The sequence below is a fragment of the Notothenia rossii genome, assembly GCF_949606895.1.
Source record: "Notothenia rossii genome assembly, chromosome: 12".
Taxonomy (NCBI): Eukaryota; Metazoa; Chordata; class Actinopteri; order Perciformes; family Nototheniidae; genus Notothenia; species Notothenia rossii.
Genome location: NC_136911.1, coordinates 5,435,899 through 5,454,773, shown reverse-complemented (window position 1 = coordinate 5,454,773; position 18,875 = coordinate 5,435,899). Strand labels below are relative to the sequence as shown.

Sequence of the window (18,875 nt, the reverse complement as noted above, 5' to 3'; positions counted from 1 at the left end):
TTCAATTCCAGTTATTGTAGAGATGAGACTCAGAAGATTCTACCTTTTTTAATCATCAACGGGCATCAAAGTGTTTGTTTTGGAGCCGTTAGTTACAGAACAGGCCTTCTCTGGGTTTAGTTAAGTCCCTGCTGATAAAATAACAGTGTTGTTCTTCTTCAATACAAACACCCACTCCCTTATAATGATCCTTCATACTATTTGTTCAATATTAGTATCATCAAAAATCCCCCTAACCCTGGCAGAGGATCATTTAGAAAAAGGAGACACTTTAATGTCAGCCAGATATTACATTGAGGGCTTCTTAATAACCCATTTGTGTTTGGTCTTATCCGCGGCTAAAGTGCACCCGCTCTGCGTTGTCTTCTTCCTGGGCTCGTCTCAAGCCTCCTGCATGCTACGGAAAACAGATGCTATCTCGCCTATATTACTTCTCAAAGCACTCATATCCTCTCCCATGTTATTTTCTTTGATCTGCTAGGCTTGCTGCTCCTTACATTTTTCTTCCCCCCCCCCTCGTCTCACGCCCTCCACTCCTCCACCACCACCCCTCCTCCCTCCATCCCCTATCCTCCCTGCCTGCAGTGACCAGCGAGCAGACACAGACCGGCTCACGGTGGCTGTGGATGTTTGAAATTCAGATCATCTGTTCCCTGTCATCAGAGGGCAAGAGGTGCACGCTGGGTCGGACCTCTTTAGATTCAGCCATTTAATATGCCTTCCCCATCAGAGGGGGGCTTCATATCAGCGTGAGGGTCAATTTACATTCAGTAAACAGACTGCTAAATTCAAAACAGGCAGTTGTACTAATACTAGCAGCCCTATAGGATGACATAACGCTTTTTTATTTTAAGAAATCCTTTTTTAATGTTTTTGCTGACTTGATAGTGAATAAATCCAATCTTGGTTCCTGTGTTTTTTTAAACCAGCTGAAAAGTGGAGTAATCGATTACAATTAACAATGTGGCAATAATTTAAATAATGGAATAATTATTAAAACCCATGTTTAAAAACAAAATATTAATATTTAGCACCTCAAAATGTTGGGCTTTCTAATTAAAATGTATAAGCCAAAGCTCATGTAATTAATGCAAATTTGTCGGATTAAAACAATTCCTTTCAGACAGCTTTTTAGCATTTTCCCACCAATATGTTATTCTATGAGTAAGAAGAAGTAATTACAAAACATTTTTAGTTCATGAAAATCAGTTTGACTGAAACCTATTCTTTCAACCAACTTCTTTAAGTGAGTACTTAAAAACACTTTTAAAAGAAAAGCAACACAAATAAAAGGTCTTACATAAACTGCACTTAAGCAACTGCATCTCCCTTAACAACTATTATAATTTACTTTATTATTTCTGTATTAGATTTTTGCCATTATTTGACAGCTGACAGCTTGTGTTGACACAAGGGGAAGGAAGCAGTGCAGCTCATGTCATGAATTTCCACTTTTTTCGATTTTAGCAGCATAGCAAATGTATACGAATACATTTGTTTAGTGTCTATTAATGCAGTAGTCACACAAGGATTCACTTTGTGTTGGTTCACACACAAAGTGACTGCACTGCTAATGTGGTTTCTTGCATTCACACACAGATACACACCCACATGTGTGAAACGAGTGTGTCCACACACAGGAGTGCAGAGGTGGCACCGAGGGCAGGAAGGAGACCGGGGACTCTTTGGCTTTCTTATGAGCAGCCAGGAGGGGGAAGCATCTCTCTTTGCAAGTGTGCCCACAAGAAAAGGAAAAGAAAAAGTAATTAAACAAACAATTTAACAGGAATTGTGCGTCTGCTTATCCAATCTACCATACTCGCTTTTGCACTAATACTTGTAGACAGAAAATGGGGGGGTTGTTGTCTCCTCAGTGACGGTAAATGACACACATGTTCCATTGCCCATTCATTTAACCTGCGCTCTGCTTATGAAGGGAAAGGGATTGAGAAACAAATTATTAGTCTCATTTAATTACGAGTTTTGCTGTGAGCAATAATCCTGTTTTTCCCTCATAACCTTTAACTACTTAATGGATTTGAGAAGCTATTACCTTTCAAGATTTGTGTTTTTAATCATTTGGAGTATTGTCACAGATATGAAATGTCAATCACACACCAGAATTAGTGCTGTGTTTACGTCTGAATATTATTTACTCATGGATTGACGCTGGGGGAGGTCTCTTTGTTGACAGGTTTTGCAAAAACACTGAAATTGTGCAAATATGCAAAAATGTGCTCTGTGGCCCAGTTAGCTTTTCACATCCTTTTGCAATTACTATAGGCTCATCTTAAATCCATGAGGCAGTTATTTACATAGATATTAACATTATATTTATGATAATGGCAAGCAATGGTAAATCTCAGAGTGATATTAAAAATGCGCTTATGTGAATCTTGGATCAGATTATAATAATGACTCAGTTTTAATATGTACAAACTCAATTTTTACTCTTCCTCCTTTGGCGTTTATACTGTAGGTGTGGAAATAATACCTAGGAAGTGTGTGTGTGCCACAGCAGAGGACTTACCTCTTACCCTGATCACGTTTAGACAACACTTCGACTGAGTTTGTTTACTTCCCCTGGAGGACATCGCAGTCCTCTGCCAACAGTCCCACGTGCCGTGACATCCGGCCTGCATATGCCTACATGAATATAGCCTTAAAAACACGAGCCATGTGAGGTATGCTTGATTGATTTTGCCACACACTCACAGGCCCGTGTCGGCTTGTGTCCTGATCTCAATTCAGTGCTCGTACGGCGGCATTCTGCATAAGTGGGGAGTAAGTGGCTCAAAAATATATATTAAAAGTTGATTACTCGAAGAGTCTAGGAGGATACATGACGCACACCTGGAGCACTTCAAATATTCAAAACCTTATTCAAATAGAGGTTTTCACCCAGGTTTGACACGGCTCTCAGGCTGACTCCTTTAGACCCCCCATGGCACGGGGGGCATGTAATCATCCTGAGAGTCTCTCTGGGTGTCTGCGCTCTCATAAAGCAGGAAAATGGATCGTGTGGCCCAGGAAGGGGAAAATGAAAGAAAAGGAGAATGAAATTACAGACCTGGCTGACTGCACAAATCATGCATATCATGTTTTATGGCTTGCCAGAAGAATTCAACACCTGTGGATCACCGTAGCTATAATTGTACATGAACGCACCGGGCTGGGGGGGGGCTGCGGTTTGTGTGTCACTGAGTGAGAGTAAGTGCCCCCTCGTAGGTGTCTGTGTGTACGCTAGTGTGTTTTTCTTGGCATGTCCGCGCCTCAGAAACAGAGGGAAGATGATAAAAGAAAGTTACGGGAACGCCTGGTGTTCACTTCTTTAGTACATCCTGGGTGAGCCGCCCACAGCCCACAGGGTTCGCTCACACAGGCTTCATTTACCATTGTAATTACCCTGTTTATTTACCCTACCTGCTTTTGGTGGTAAAACGGGGCCCAATTCATCAGATCAGGACCATTTGGCCTCGCTCCGGCTTTGCCATTTACTTTAATTAAATGAGGCAATCAGTGAATCATAAATCACTTTTCCCTGGGACCACTGGCTCCGTTTGAACCTCTTCTTTTAAAGTGACACGCCTTGTGCCAAGACTTACAGTAGACACACCCAAGTTAGCCAGCATTAACTTTGCATGTGGGCTTTTCTTTCTACACCTCATGCAAATGCCCTATTTATACAAGTTGTTTGACACTTCAACAGTAAAGCTGTTTGAATCAAGGCTTAAACGTAAATAAGAGGACAAGATAGCAGATCCAAGAGCCTCGTCCCCCAGTCTCCTCCCTCCCTCCCTCCCTCCCCCCCCTCCTGGATGCTGATGCTTGAGTCAAATTGATTACACCACTCCATCTGCATCATGACCGGCCTCCTCCTGTGTTTGCCGCCTCTGCCTACAGCACAGAGTTAGTGTACAATTACATATAGTTTAATATATCTGCCTGAGCACCTTTAAATAAGCATCACAAGTCCACAAGGTGATTTGTCTTCCAGCCCCATTACTCCGTTGTACATCTTGATAGCCAGGGATCGCTCCTAGCTATGTTTAAGCATTAAATAGTGTATTATTATTTCACATAAATCAAGCTGAGATGTGAGGGTGGTATTCATAAATTTTGCATTTCTCACAGACAGTATTTTAAAGCCTCTCTCCGCCGCTCTCTGAATTCTGAGACTAAAGCAATTCTGCTGCCTGCACTTGATAGTACATTAAAGACGGGCATATCAGCGAGGTATATTCAAAACAACATGTAATGCAGTTTAGATTAAGTTGCTCTAACACATTCATCACGGCACCGTTTCCATAATAAGTACCCTCGCCTTTGCCAGTGATGCATCCACACATGCGCCATTACCATCGGAGGACAGTGTATTGTTATTGTCATGAATAATGGGGGGAAATACTAATAAAAGTCAATTTATCATAATATCTTCCCAGTTAACCGTGGCTACTGAGTGTCTTATCTGCGCGGGGTGGAATTACATTTAAAGGTGAATGTTTGCCGTCAGCCCGTTCCTTCAAGTACCCCCCCCCCCCCCCGCGCTTTTTGGATATTAGTCCCGTGTTTGTGCAAAACGTCTACTGAGGAAATGACTTCACTCAGGAAACTGGATGTCAGCCTCACACACGGGGCAGGAGAGCTGCCAGTGTTTCAGGCAGGCCGACAACACGTTCTTTTCTCAGCTCTCCAGTTGAGTGTAAAGCTATGAAAAGTGACAAAGGAGGAAATTGGACTCACGTTTGTTTTGGTTACTCCAAGGACACTTCGCACGTTCGTTTCTATTTCCCGTCTTTGGCCTTGTTTTCCCGATCGGCGCTGATGTAGAAGTCAGGGAGTATAAGGTGTGAGGAGAGCTTTGTCAGTGGCTAATGGAACGGAGGTTACCTTCACGTGTCGGGGACGTGTTCAAAACGTGTTTCTGTATGCGAGATGGGGCCATGCAAGGAAAAAAAATGTTTGTTTTTATTAGACCAAAATACCTGACTTAAGAAATCAAAGCAGAGCATGTGCTTCTCATTGTCTGACACATGTACAAATCTAATAAATATACATAATACTCCAAAAAAAGTAAGTGAGAAAATCCACAATATAAACTTTAATTATCCCGTAATATTAAAACAAAATCATAAACTTACTATACTTGTTTAAATAATGCAAAAGTCTCGTAAGTTTGTCATTTGCGATTTTACATTTTAAACCTACACCGCAATTAAACCTAATTTTCACTTTTGAAACATGCTTTTCATTTCCTGCACATATCAGTTATATGACCCTCTGGCCCGGGGGGGCTTCAGTGCTGCTACAAAGTCAGTAAAAGAACAAATCTTGTAAAAAAAAAAGTCATCGCAAATTGGAAATTGTCTAGATGCCAGGACAGTAAGTTGAGGGTTGGGGGGGGGGGGGGGGGGAGTGAGGAAAAAATGTCTTTGAACTAGTTTTTGCTTGCAGGAAATATCGCTCCTGGGTTGATATTCTTTCTGAAGTGCTTCATGGCGATGAGAATTAAGAAATAAAGCCCAGCGCCAAGTGATTCAGTGAGAAGATGGCGCACACCCACAGGTATTCTGTTCACATGACATCACCCTGTGTATAATTGACAACTTGTGTTTTTTTTTTAGGTAGGTTCGCTAAGTTTATAAAAACGTCTTTTGAAGGAGAGAGCATGGCTGAATGGAATCAATCGGCAAAAGCAGTCATAATGCAGGAAATTAAGATAATATACTACCGGTATATCAAATGCTTTGATTGATTGACGTTTGGTGAGTCATGCTCTTTGAATCAAAGCCACATCAAGGCCCGTGAGAACGAGATCATATCTGTTCTTCATTCCTTGGGAGAGCGTGTGTTCTGACCTTGACATGTTTCCCACTCTTCAACTCAAGAACTGGAAACTTTTCCTCCTGTCATCTCTCCGTCATGATCACTCTCCTTCCCTAGCTTAAACACACACACACACACACACACACACACACACACACACACACACACACACACACACACACACACACACACACACACACACACACACACACACACACACACACACACACACACACACACACACACACACACACACACACACACACACACACACACACACACACACACACACACACAACAATACCTGGGAGGATAAATGCCCAGTTAAATAAAACAAACAGCATCCAGACGTGCTCCATTCCAGCTCCGTCCGTCCGTCATGGAGCGCGGTGATCGCTGATTCCATCGGTGGAGAAGGAGCACAAACAACAAGCGGAGATTAGACGTCAGCTGAGAGGCCAGCGTTAGATAAAGGATTATTCACAGCTCTGGTGATGAAGAGGATTTGAATCAAACATCAGATAAAAACACCTTCATTGCTGCCTTTGTTATCTTTGATGACCGACTCTCACGTGTTCCCTCCTTTTTCTTTACACAGTCTCGGTTGTTTGCTTGTTTCTGAAGGAGGTTCATTCATGCACTTATCCAAAGATTCAAAAGCTTTATTGTCATATGCATAAAGGCAATACAAAATATATATATAACAACGACCCTAGCTTCCCTAAAAGTACAATATACAAGAAAAAACTAACTATAAAAAATGATAGATAATATGAAAACAGGATGTGAAATAAAATACTGTACGGTGGAAAAAAATACTGCATATTATATTAATCTATAAATAAGCCAAACAGATGTATGTGTACTATACATACGTAAGTTTTCAAACGGTCACAGGTTAGGAATGCTGTGTTTTAAACAATCTTATACTGTGCTGTTTGAGTCAAATCTTCCAAAAGTGTTTCATGAATGTTGGAAAATTGCCCCCCCCCCCCCAGTTCTTCTCCGTGCTGCCTTCTCTCCGATGTCCTCTCATGTTAAAACAAAGCATCTGCCCGTCGATCATCTCACCCTGGGCTCTGGGTGGGGCAGCGCTTCCAGTCTTTGAAGTGAACTTGTCGTAGGAAATCTGCATCAACGCGGCTCAGCACAACCACAGGATGATTGTTTGTGGTGCACCACTTCAAACACACTGCATTATGGGATGAACTTTTGTGCATGGGGCCCCCTCGTCACCTGTAAACACACCTGCACATGCACACACAATACATGTTCTTGTAAGGTTCAACTCAGATGCGTCATCAAATACTTGAGAAAGGATCATGTATTTACTTCAAGAGATGCACACAGAAATGACGGTTTAAATGTGTATTGACAAGTAACACCCCCTCCGAAAACACACTCACACACACTCACACACACTCACACACACTCACACACACTCACACACAACTCCAAACAGACTGCAGTAACACAACATTAAGCGCTTTTCTCTTCTCTGTTATCTCCAGCTTCCTTTTTGCCCTTTGGTTAAACATTCTCTTGGCATGCATGATCTCATTTAACTTTGATTTCCTCTTTTTTTTTTTTTCCAGGACGGCATCGTCGGTGGTTCCAATTTCCAGCCCATTCCCCAATTTTCAACCCCAATGACAGACAACACACGCTTGAATGGCTGTTCAGCTAAAGAAGGGGGAATTGGTAAGTGACAATTTTAAATGCAGTTTAAGATAAAAATAAGAGTTTGCAGCTGATAAGGATTTGCCCGGACAGCGAGCAGGAAGCGCGGGGAGGTATTGGATCACTTTGCTGCTGCAGAAGCTGCATACCACGTGTGTGTGTGTGTGTGTGTGTGTGTGTGTGTGTGTGTGATTTATGTTATTGCGCTTTAGGAAACACTGCTGCAGATTAGCTAGTTTGTCAGAAATGACAAACTGTTTTTACGTCAGCTCATTATATTAACACAATTGTTTAGTTTGATCTTAATGTTTTTAATAAATGATTGATGTTCCAGCCCAAAAAAACAACCGATTTTTTTTAATATTTACTGCTTAAAAAAAGAGTGATATTTAAAAAGACTTTAAAACATTATCAAAAACTGATACAATTTGTTTTTACAAGATTGTGAATTAAAAACAATATTGCTATTTAATGAGCATGGTTTGTAAACTTTGAAAAATATAATTTTAGGATAGTAAATTGTTGAAGATTCAAAACACGAGTTTGAAAGAACATTTTGGGCTGAATCTCATTCAAACTGGGATGACATTAAAGTTATAGGGCTGTCAACAAATACAGAAATGAATAAAGTTTACTTAAGTCACTTAGCAACGTTCCCGTGAATATATAAAGGTTTTGCACGTTACAATTTGAACTGCCTCACATTGCCCGGATTTTGTATTTTTCAATGTATTTATCATAGTCTAATTCTCTAAATCACTATTGAACCTACTCCTCTGTGCAATTAAACAAATACAAAAATATTTGTTCAAGACCTTCAAAAAAGAAAGTTTCCTCCTGCTTTAATAATAAAAAATCGAATTGTTTTTATTGTCATTCTATATAATACGTGTAGCGATGGTGGACGGCACAATCACAATATTTGCTTGATTTGTTCCTGATTGACCTCTGGGGTGTGGAGAATGTGTCCAGCATGAAGCACTTCTTGCAGCTTGAAAAGAGAAGCTCATTGTGGAGCTCTAAGTGGTTTGTGTAATCCCCTATAACCAATACCATGAAGCCAGAGCGTTCTGAAAATCTGTTTTCAGCACATTTTGAGTAGGAGCGAACCTGGGAATGCTCTCCCTCTCTCCCCCTCTCCCCAACTCTGTCATGAAACACAGCACCCCATTTCCATATCAATCGGATTAGTTCCAAGACCAGGGAAGTAGGAGTAATGTAAGTAACCGTACAAATTTAAATATAGGACATCAAAAACATTGTTAGGCATTCATTTATTTTTGAAGCAGCCCTGGCTCTCCACGTCTCTCTCTGTGAAGATGAGATGAAAATGCATCGGTATGATTTTCATTTTATTTTGAAAGGTGCTGAACGCCGCAGTATTTCAGCGTTTGCATGTGCACAGTGGCGTCCCGCTGCGCTTGTGTGCTTAACCTCATTTGTTGAAATGAATATGTCAGATCAAGCGAGTACACTTGTTCGAAATGCAACATCCAAACAATTTCAAGTGGGCAGCGTTCACACCAGATGATTGTTTTTGAACGTTTACTGCACACCGTACAAATGGTCAACTCCTGGTCTCCTGTGGTGTTGATGCCAGCTGGCAACACACAGATATGGTTTTACATACAATTCACAATGTATTGGCACATATATGTTTTTAACATTTACATGCTTCTGGAGGAGAATAAAATATGCAAAGTTTAACATTGAAATCACTTGTCTCCTTGTTCTTCATTGTTTGACTTCTTACAGTAGACTAGCATCTTTAAGCTAATAAATAAATGCATATAAAAAGAAAATATTCAATAAAATGTCTAAAGTGGAGGATTTTGAGCACGAATGTACCTTTTTAGAGTCAACTCTGAATGTTAAAACTCCTACTGATGTTTGTACTTTTCTTACATAACAAATCATGCCTTTTGGAAAAATGTGGAAATAAATTCCTTAAAAATACAAAACCTTAAAGAAATAGGACTTCATTTTGAAGACACTATTATTATATAAATATACAAATATTGTTTGTTTTGTACTGGGAAAAACTTTGGTGAATCTTAGAATTATTTTGTGACTTAAACATTTTCGAAAAATTACAGTAATTATCCCGACTACAACATTTGTTTTGGGTTAATTCTACACAGCGTGTGTGTGTGTGTGTGTGTGTGTGTGTGTGTGTGTGTGTGTGTGTGTGTGTGTGTGTGTGTGTGTGTGTGTGTGTGTGTGTGTGTGTGTGTGTGTGTGTGTGTGTGTGTGTGTGTGTGTGTGTGTGTGTGTGTGTGTGTGTGTGTGTGTGTGTGTGTGTGTGTGTGTGTGTGTGTGTGTGTGTGTGTGTGTGTGTGTGTGTGTGTGTGTGTGTGGGGCCCATAGAGATTATTCAGCAGTCTGAGCCTTGCTGAGTGATCTGACCGTCCGGATGAACAGGGGGTTAGATGGATGCCTGTCTGTGCTTCCTCAGCCCTTTATGAGCCCGTCTGTGTGTAATTGAAAAACTAGCTCGGCTGTGTTGTCTTGGGATTTGTCCCTTTTTTATAATGCAGCTTCAAAACAGGAAAACCAATAGTGGGAATAGACCCAGAATGTAATTAATTTCGTAGGGGGGGGCGGGGGGTGAAGCTGGGGGGACTATTATTGCAGGAGGAAGAATTCTAATCAGTTGCAGATTCCTTCCTGTTTGGTTAGCGTGACCGTGGCCAATTACCAGTGAACTCTGTGTTACAGTTTCACTTCCTGTGCTACCCAAAGAATGGACTGAGGCCGGCGATGCAGAGCTGGCAGGGTGGAGGGAGACCGAGAGGGAAAGAGAGCGATAGAGGGAGAGACACAAAACAAGACACTTGAAGATGAGACTGTCGGAGAGTAAACAAAGCAAAGGGGAAGGAAATAATGGAAGGGGGGGGAAATCTCCAGCCAGATCTAAGGTGCACAGACATGAAGGCACATACGTCCCTTATCCAGCTAATATATAACATGACATGTGGTTTGCAAAGGAAATGAAAAGGATTTCGGTGCTGACTTCTCTCTCAGTTAAAGCCGGAAACTGCTGAGCAACAGAACGAACTCCAGTCACAAACACATAACTCAATCATTGCAGCGATGGTATCGAACGACACAATTTGGCATTGCTGTTTTCCCTCAAATCGAATTAAACCACCGGACTAAACAACTGAATGACAATTGCTACGGTGCACCTGAATTTGCATAAAGTCTTGTTTTTTTTCCTTCAGCGCGCAGAAGTAACTCAATATGCCATGGTACTTCCTGGGAAATTCTCCATGCTTATTAAGTCTGATAATGCTTTCGCTAAAGGCTCTCCAAGCCAGTAGTTTACATTATATTACAACAACATGCCAGCAACGTCAATCATGCTTCTCAGGACGTTTTCTAATTTCTACATCAGAAACAGGAGATATGAGAGAGAAACACCATAGATTTCCACAGACAATCAATTACGACCTGACCCGCCATCATGGTTCCCTTTGGCTTGATCCCGCTCCACAATTCTGTCTTCTTCTTTTTTTTTTTGCTCCTCCAGAGGGGGGTCTATTCCCATAGTTTCCCCCTGTAATAGTTTTTTGGCGTATTACTCTCCACGATCCACCCCAGAGGTCTCCCATAATTCACTTTTGATATCGTTGTTTAGTTGAAGAATTAGGGGAGGGGTGCACACTGGGAACAGAATTGGCAGTGGGACATTCAATCATTCAAGTGATAGGCATTGCAGACATGAATTATGGTAAGTTGCAGTCTTTATAAATTAATTCATCATTGGAATTTTATTGTTTTATGAATAAAATTGATATGTTTTGGGTTGAATTGAGTGTTTTATGTAATTCTTAGCTTAAATATATGTGCTTTTTCGATTGTCAACGCTATAATGTTTATTATTTCAAGTGTTGTAGATTAAATAAAAACCTGGAGTGATTTAAAACTTATACATATTGGAAGTGATAAGAACAAATTCCTTTCCGGTAAAATGTATACAATCTGTTTCTGCTTACCGAACAAATGACATTGCATTTATTACCATTTTCCAGCAAAGTTGAAAACATCTCAAGGGGACCAAATACTGTAGCTGCTACAAGTGGAATAAACAGTTTAGAAGATGTTTCAGGGATGATTCCCATAACTGGCAATATGAATGTGAATTCCCTGGGAAGCCTATTTTACACACACACACACACACACACACACACACACACACACACACACACACACACACACACACACACACACACACACACACACACACACACACACACACACGGGGGAAAAACATGAGAAATGGGGAAAAACATGAGAAATGGGCGAAGCGCCACGCTATTCAGTGTGAACTGGAGGGTCCAAGTCACTAAACTAATCCTAGTAGCACACAATCCCACTTCCAGCCTTCGTCTTCTGCTGCAGCTGCCTGGAATCATTTCACAAACACAAGGTATTCCTGGAAGAATTGATTCCGTTAGATAGTGCATTGATCAAACACATCGCCTGCGGACAGAAGATGGCTTTACAAGCAATAAGACGGGAGACAATTATATTATTTTAGTGAAATAAGACAGAGTACAAGCAGCGAGTGCCAATGGGAGGAGGGGCGGGGGGTACACAGGCGGGCCCCTATGTGGCTGCCGCGGTGTGTTTGTGCTCCATCCTCAAGTGGCACGGTAATCCACTAAAGTTTCCTCCACCCGCTTCTCTCAATGCAATCAGGATGCGAAGGCTCACCAGTGATTGCGTTCATTTGTAAAAGCATCCAAGCCAAAATTGAACCCCAAGGCTGATAAACTATAAAGATGCTGATCAGATCGCGGCTAAGGAGTCCACACTTGAGGGCACAAGGTGTCAGGGCTGGAGCCAAAAGAGCAATGACTCTGTATACCTCACTCGGAGCCAGGCGGCGGCCCCGGAATACAAACAAGAGGAGAGAAAAAACACATAAAAACGACAACAAACTGCAGTTGGATATTTCATCCTCCAGCATCTTTCAGAGGGGTATTATCTGTTCCGCAGATTAGCCGTTTTTCAGATTCTTTTTCTCTTTATCGACTCCATTGGTAAATTGGGTGCATTTATTGTCTGAGCTTTAGCAAGGTGTTGTATTGATGAGCACGGTGTGGATTTCATAATGCATCTCCGGGAAGCCCAACAGAGATACTGTTCAGGGACGTCATGTTTCCAACCTGGCAAAATAACATTATAAGCGTTTTCTAAGAATGAAAACGATGCATAACCGCAATGTGTAATCCATTTTGTTTTTACGGCACAATCCTTATTGCCACAACACTTTAAAGAAGTACTTTTTGTCTACTTTGAAGTTATTTCTCACAGCTATTGCACTGTCTGGCACTAAATGAACAGCGTCATTACTTTAAACACACATACCTGCTCTGCTAAAGCACAGAGATTGAGGACAGACAGACAGACAGACAGACGGAGAGAAAGAAAGAAAGAAAGAAAGAAAGACAGACAGGGAGGATCTGAGGATGTTTTTTTTCCTCTCCATCCTCGTGGCCCCAGTGCGTTAAATGTCAAAGAGCAGTCAGCGGGAGAGACTGATTCCAGGAGGCGATGTGAATGGGACGATTGAAGACCCGCTTTGATTGACAGCTCTTCCTCTCTTGCTCTGCCCCGAGGGTGATTGACAATGTGGTTCATCTCACATTTTGTGACTGAGCTAATCCAGTAAATTCCTACCAGACGCAGCACAACTCAGCAGAGACCCGCCGCTCCTTTCCCAGGTGGAGTTTTTATTTTATCTCTTCCACCCCAAAATAAATATGTTTTTCCATCTGTGGCAATGAAAACAAACCAAGGAAGGGGGGGCTATAATTAAGTGTAAGTACATAATTAAGCGAGTTTAGAAAAGTGCTAGTTTTCGATGAATTAAAACGTAGACTAATTACATGTGGGAATTAGCCTGCTGTTGTGTTTAATATTGTCATAGGTTACTGTTTCAATATGCTGCCAGTTGGAGATGGGATCACCTGACTGGAACGATTGATCTCATGCCAAGTTCGATAATTAATTGACTCAACAATCACTGACACACAACTATCTCACACTTTGTCTCGCACGCCCACGAGGTGCACCGCTCGTCCTCTCGACCTTGCACCTGTATTTTGATGTGTGCACGTTTCCCAGAAATCTCGTCCGCTGAACTGCAGCTGGCTTTTCAAAGAAGACAAAAGAGGGAAACCAAATAAAAAACTAATACGAGAAGGAATCACTTCGAGACGGAATTCTTCTACAACCGTGACCCACATTACCACAGTCGTCCAATAAGAAGAGGAATGCAAGGGAATATTTGAAGCTTTCATTAATCATCATTCCTAAATGATCACACTGTGAGGGGATGCATTTAAGCGTGATTAATTGCCGAGTGAGCCTAATCAAGCAATGAATTACCTGCCTAACCTTTCGTAGGAGGTTGTTGTTAACCTCGAGTCGAAGCAGAGAAACGCAGTGTGGTTAACTGTGTCAAGGAAACTTAGAAATAGACAATAATGAGAATCAGTTAAAGAGCCCATGTTTAAAAAAAGGACACCCGTTGTAATTAGGTTATCAGAGACCTCGAAACAAGTTGAGAGAAATACATATTTATAGGCTTTCCACTAGTAGATGTGGTGAAGAAGACATTACATACATCCTATTGCTCGCAACTAACCTCAATATTTGTCAAAGTTTCCAGATACAGTATGTTTTGAATATATAAAAACACAAACCAGACTTCTTTGAATGCACATGCTGCTTTTATCAGGAATCCATCTCCAACGCACTGCAGACAAGCTGAGAAAACACTTTCTGTTCTATCTACAAACTTTCTCTCCTGAATCGCATTGTCATTTGTAATTCCTCATGCAAGTCGGCGGCTTTTTTCCGTCCACTCCGAGCCAAGAAGACAATACCCCAGTGTGTGCAGATCATGTGTTTACCTTACGAGCATGATGAAAGCCCCGCCAACCAATTGTGACAATGGCAGTGAGATAATAACCCGGCGAGATGATTTTAAGAATGACTTGTACACGCATCAAGCGTTGGGCATTGCACAGTCTAAATGGTATGCGTTTGAAGTGGGAGAAACGGAGGGGGGTGCTAGACGTCGTCTGGTCCACCTCATTGTGTTGTGCTACTGTTTACACTCATAATAATGTAAATTCATCCATTGTGTGGACGCTTTGTATTCATGACATTCAAAAACAAAATAAAAGTGAGACCGGATCCTGGAGAAGCGAATAAATATTGCATTTAAATATACTCAGCATTTGACTTCAGAGCCAATACTCATTAGAGGCAAATATTTGCTCACATGCACAAACGAGGCCTCATAATTGCACGATTTTATTCACAATTCAAATCATTCCTTCAGCCAATACATCTGTCACGAGGCTTTTTTTGTTGAATAATTAAAAAAAGAAATAGAGAAACATACTAATGAGAGAACCTTACTTGAGGGCTTTGCCGCTCCACTGAGTATCATATTAATGTATTCCTGTGTGAATTAAACGCATCATCAAACACCTAAGTTCCCCTCCGTCTTTTCCTCTGAAGACGAGGGCTGGACACCGGTGTCTACCTTGCCCTCTGCAAAAATGAAGGGCATTCTTCATTATCGCACCTCTTGTGATTACTTGTTAATAGCCATGTGCTAAAGGTCCCCCCATTTGAAATTGACAAAAACAATGGGAATCAAGATTTGTATGAGAATGACATTGTTTCGGTCGGTGATTAAGTCATTAAGATATGTTAAATTGGATTTAAAGTAATATAATTTTTGGTGTCTCGCTGGCTTTGTCGTGTCTGGTTTTAGTTTTGTAAATATTGAATATTAGTTAAAAATATCTGCTTTTTGATCTTCAAATGATAGATTTACATTTTTTTTCTTCATGTTATAAAAATAAATAAAATATCTCCACCATTTTTAGGTAGATTTTCTTTTGAACACCAAGCCTCAATAGTAGAATTTCACCTTTTCTATGCTCCTCTGCCTGAAGCTCCAGTGTAATATGTGCCTGACCTTTGTCCACCTCCCTAAACCTCTCTCTGTTCCTCCCTCCTTCTCTCCATGCACTCACCCCCGTCTCCCCCTCCACTCACCGCAGACTGACAGTCATCACAGCTCCTTTCTCTCAGTGGCTGACAGCTTGAACTGGCTCATTAAGGCAAATTGGGAAAGGGAGACTAAACTGAGCATGCAGAGTTATTTCAGAGGCCGCTTTGAGTCAGAGCAAACATGCCAGCTCATGCTCCATATAATGGCTTGTCCGGGGGTTGAAGAAATATGTTCGATTTAATTATCATAATAGACCATTAGTGCTTCGGTGCTAAATGGATGACACGGTGTGCTACAACAGTTTAGAAGTTCTTACAATTTGGAATAATAACTTCTTGCACTACAAAGGTGCTGAAAGTACAAAGCAGGTAGGACTAAAGTTTGAATATTTCTGAATGATTCGCCCATAGCTGTTGGAGCAAAGCAGGCAATGTGTGATTGATCACGTCCCACAGGGGCGACAGCCAGCACGCCATTTATACACAACAAACGGTGTTGGCGACACTAAACTAAGCTCACACAACCTATGCAGATTGCACAGTCTTTCATTTTCACATGTGCATGCTAAACCTGGCTGATAAACGATTTGCCTAGCAGCACTTCCGTCCATATTTTATCACGGCAGACAATGCTCGGTGGCGTTGCCAGACTTGGTGTATATCCAGTATTCAGGCGAAAAAGCTTCTCCTCAACAGCTTGGCTCCCATAATTAACTTCCACAGGACTGATGGGGCCTTAGTCACAGGCTACAGGAATAGAAAAGTATGAAAATGAAGAAGACATGTTCAAAAGGAAAAGAACACACACTACTGTACAGGGAGAGATTATGTTTGACAGCGGGAGGTCTCGGGTCAGTCAGGCTTGAAACGTATTCATTGTTGCGCAGATAACCTCCGTCGTACAGCGACTCCTGTTGAGGGCAGAAATGGCTGAAAGGATTAATGAATGTTTACTCTTAAAGCGTCGGAAACGTTTAAGCCGTGGCAAGCCGGCAACATCTTAAGCCAATATTCTGAATATGCCAATTTTGCCCAAAAATATGAGCAGGGTAGGATGTTTTATCCAGAGGCGATGGTGGCTGGTACATCTGCTGCTCCATTGTTTTTTTAAAGTATCCGATGAAATAAACACACACAACAATTACTTAATATATATTTACTTTCATTATTTTACAAGTTGCTTTATTAGCTTTAAAACCAACTTTAAAATGTATCGTTTTACTTTAGTTCGCATGCATGTTGCCATTTTTTTAATAACAATGCAAGAAATTGCAGGTCATTTAAATATGTTTCTACTGTCATTAAACACAATGTTAAAAAATATATACAATATACAAAAAGGTACATGTACACATTGATTGGGGCAGATGACTGACCTGGTCGTTCTTTGCCAGCATATATACACACACACACACACACACACACACACACACACACACACACACACACACACACACACACACACACACACACACACACACACAGACACACAGACACACAGACACACAGACACACAGACACACAGACACACACACACACACACACACACACACACACACACACACACACACACCAGAGCCGCCTCTGCTCTTCCTCAGTCTAACCTTAACCAGACAGATCTTCCTCTGGAGGCCCCGGGTGACTCCTGCGCGCCCTCTGATTGGATGGATCCTGTGCGTGCTTTTTGTTAAGAAGGGATCATTAATAGGCCGCGTACGACCTCTGACCATCCCTTTAAATCATTAGCCGGCCAACTGATGGTTCCTATTTACCGTCCCCATAGGAGATCTTAAAGAGGAACACTTGTTATTATGAGGATGTGGTGACACTGCAGTTGTAATATTTAGTTAGTATCTGGACCTTTTTAAGTGAAACAGGGAAAATGAAAGCATGGCATTTTAACTATGGCCCTCCACTTCCATGATAACACTGAATCAGTCAAATAAATACATTTATAAAAATGCACTTAATGCATCTCATCATAAAGCGATCCCAGGATAATATACCTTTTAATGGCTAGTTATTGTTATTATTTGGCAAAAAGAAATGTGCAATGCCGGATAGCATTTTAATCCAACATATATAAATGAATAAAAGTGTTGGATCCATTTAGTTTGACTTTAATTTTAGGAAAATGTATATTACACACAAAAATAATAAGAGTGTTGGTATTTGAGTCCAGCGAACAGATACAATAATGAAATACAAGTGTTAAATCTATTAAGTTCGATTGTTTTGGAAGAAAATCAACAATACCAAATTATAATTAAGTACAAAATAGGTCAAATACATTTTCTAATGGACGGTCATTTCTTTCAGGAGGAACATTTTAAATTGAAATGCTATAATATATAAAGTAACACAAATGTTTGACATGGCACACGTTTGTGCTTTCATACAAGTGTCCGTGTGTCCATCCACACGCGTGCACCCATGTTAGTGGACGTGTGTGTATATAAATGAGATATATGAGGGTAGCTCCATCCACCAACCTATATCACTTAAATCTGGCTGCGGGCCACAAAGTCCATTTGTCACGTCACACTTTTGTTATCGAACTGGTCTTCAGAGAAAGCAACCAACAAAGCGCACCAAAGACCTCGACAGGGAAAACGCCGCCTCATCCAATGAGAGCTTTGCATGAGATATGATGGGCAGAGCAGGAGAGCTGAGCCTCTGCACAGAAAGAGGAGGAGGAGGGAGATGTGTGATTAAATGCTCCAGTGTCACTGTGTGCACGCCACGTGTTTGTGTGCATAAGTGCATTTGGCTGTGTGTGGAGGTGTGTTAGGAATAGACCCCGAGCAGTGCCGCACCGTCCCGTGCCTAAATCATGTGTACAAGCTGTTTCCAATAAACTGTTAAATTTGATAAAGAGGTCTGGTATTATATTACCAAGCCCACAGGGCACTCGGACCGCTGCTATCATGAATACATTTTGCCTGATAATAATGCTTTGACTTCAATCGCTGCCACAGGAAAAACTGCTGCCCTTCTGGAAATCAAGTTGCGAGGCAGGGTGACACCTGTATAAATGGACAGGTGATGAGATTATAATATATTTATGCTTTCTGGGTCAGCGTTAAGGGACTTCTACAAGTGAGCGTGAGTAACATGAGGGACTGGAGGGCCGAGATGGAGTGCCACGGGGGGGCAAATCCTCACCTCGCAGAGGAGCCTTTTATTCATGAGGGGGAGCTGCAGAGATATACAGTCGCATTTGGTTATAAGTCATTGTAGGTACAGTGGAGCATGCATGATACCAAAGATCATTCCCACTATTTTTTACAGCTTGGGGAATCCTATTGTTTTCAAGATAAATGAAA

The 18,875-nt window shown here is 41.3% G+C and overlaps 1 protein-coding gene across 8 annotated transcripts in view; it reads left to right on the top strand.

Moving 5' to 3' along the window:
• LOC307025986 (uncharacterized protein) overlaps positions 1-18,875 on the top strand; it is an 86,540-nt gene that overhangs the window by 2,566 nt on the left and 65,099 nt on the right. For 5 of the 8 annotated variants that reach the window (XR_013804310.1, XR_013804311.1, XR_013804312.1 and 2 more), the window contains exon 3: positions 7,422-7,527. Coding sequence is in view for 3 of the 8 variants with exons in the window: in XM_079661026.1 (XP_079517152.1) it covers positions 1,600-1,762; positions 7,422-7,527 (269 nt within the window). In the remaining 5 variants the exon portion in view is untranslated. Of the gene's footprint in view, positions 1-1,599; positions 1,763-7,421; positions 7,528-18,875 lie in introns of all 8 variants that reach the window. The other 3 variants (XM_079661026.1, XM_079661027.1, XM_079661025.1) reach the window with 1 other exon arrangement.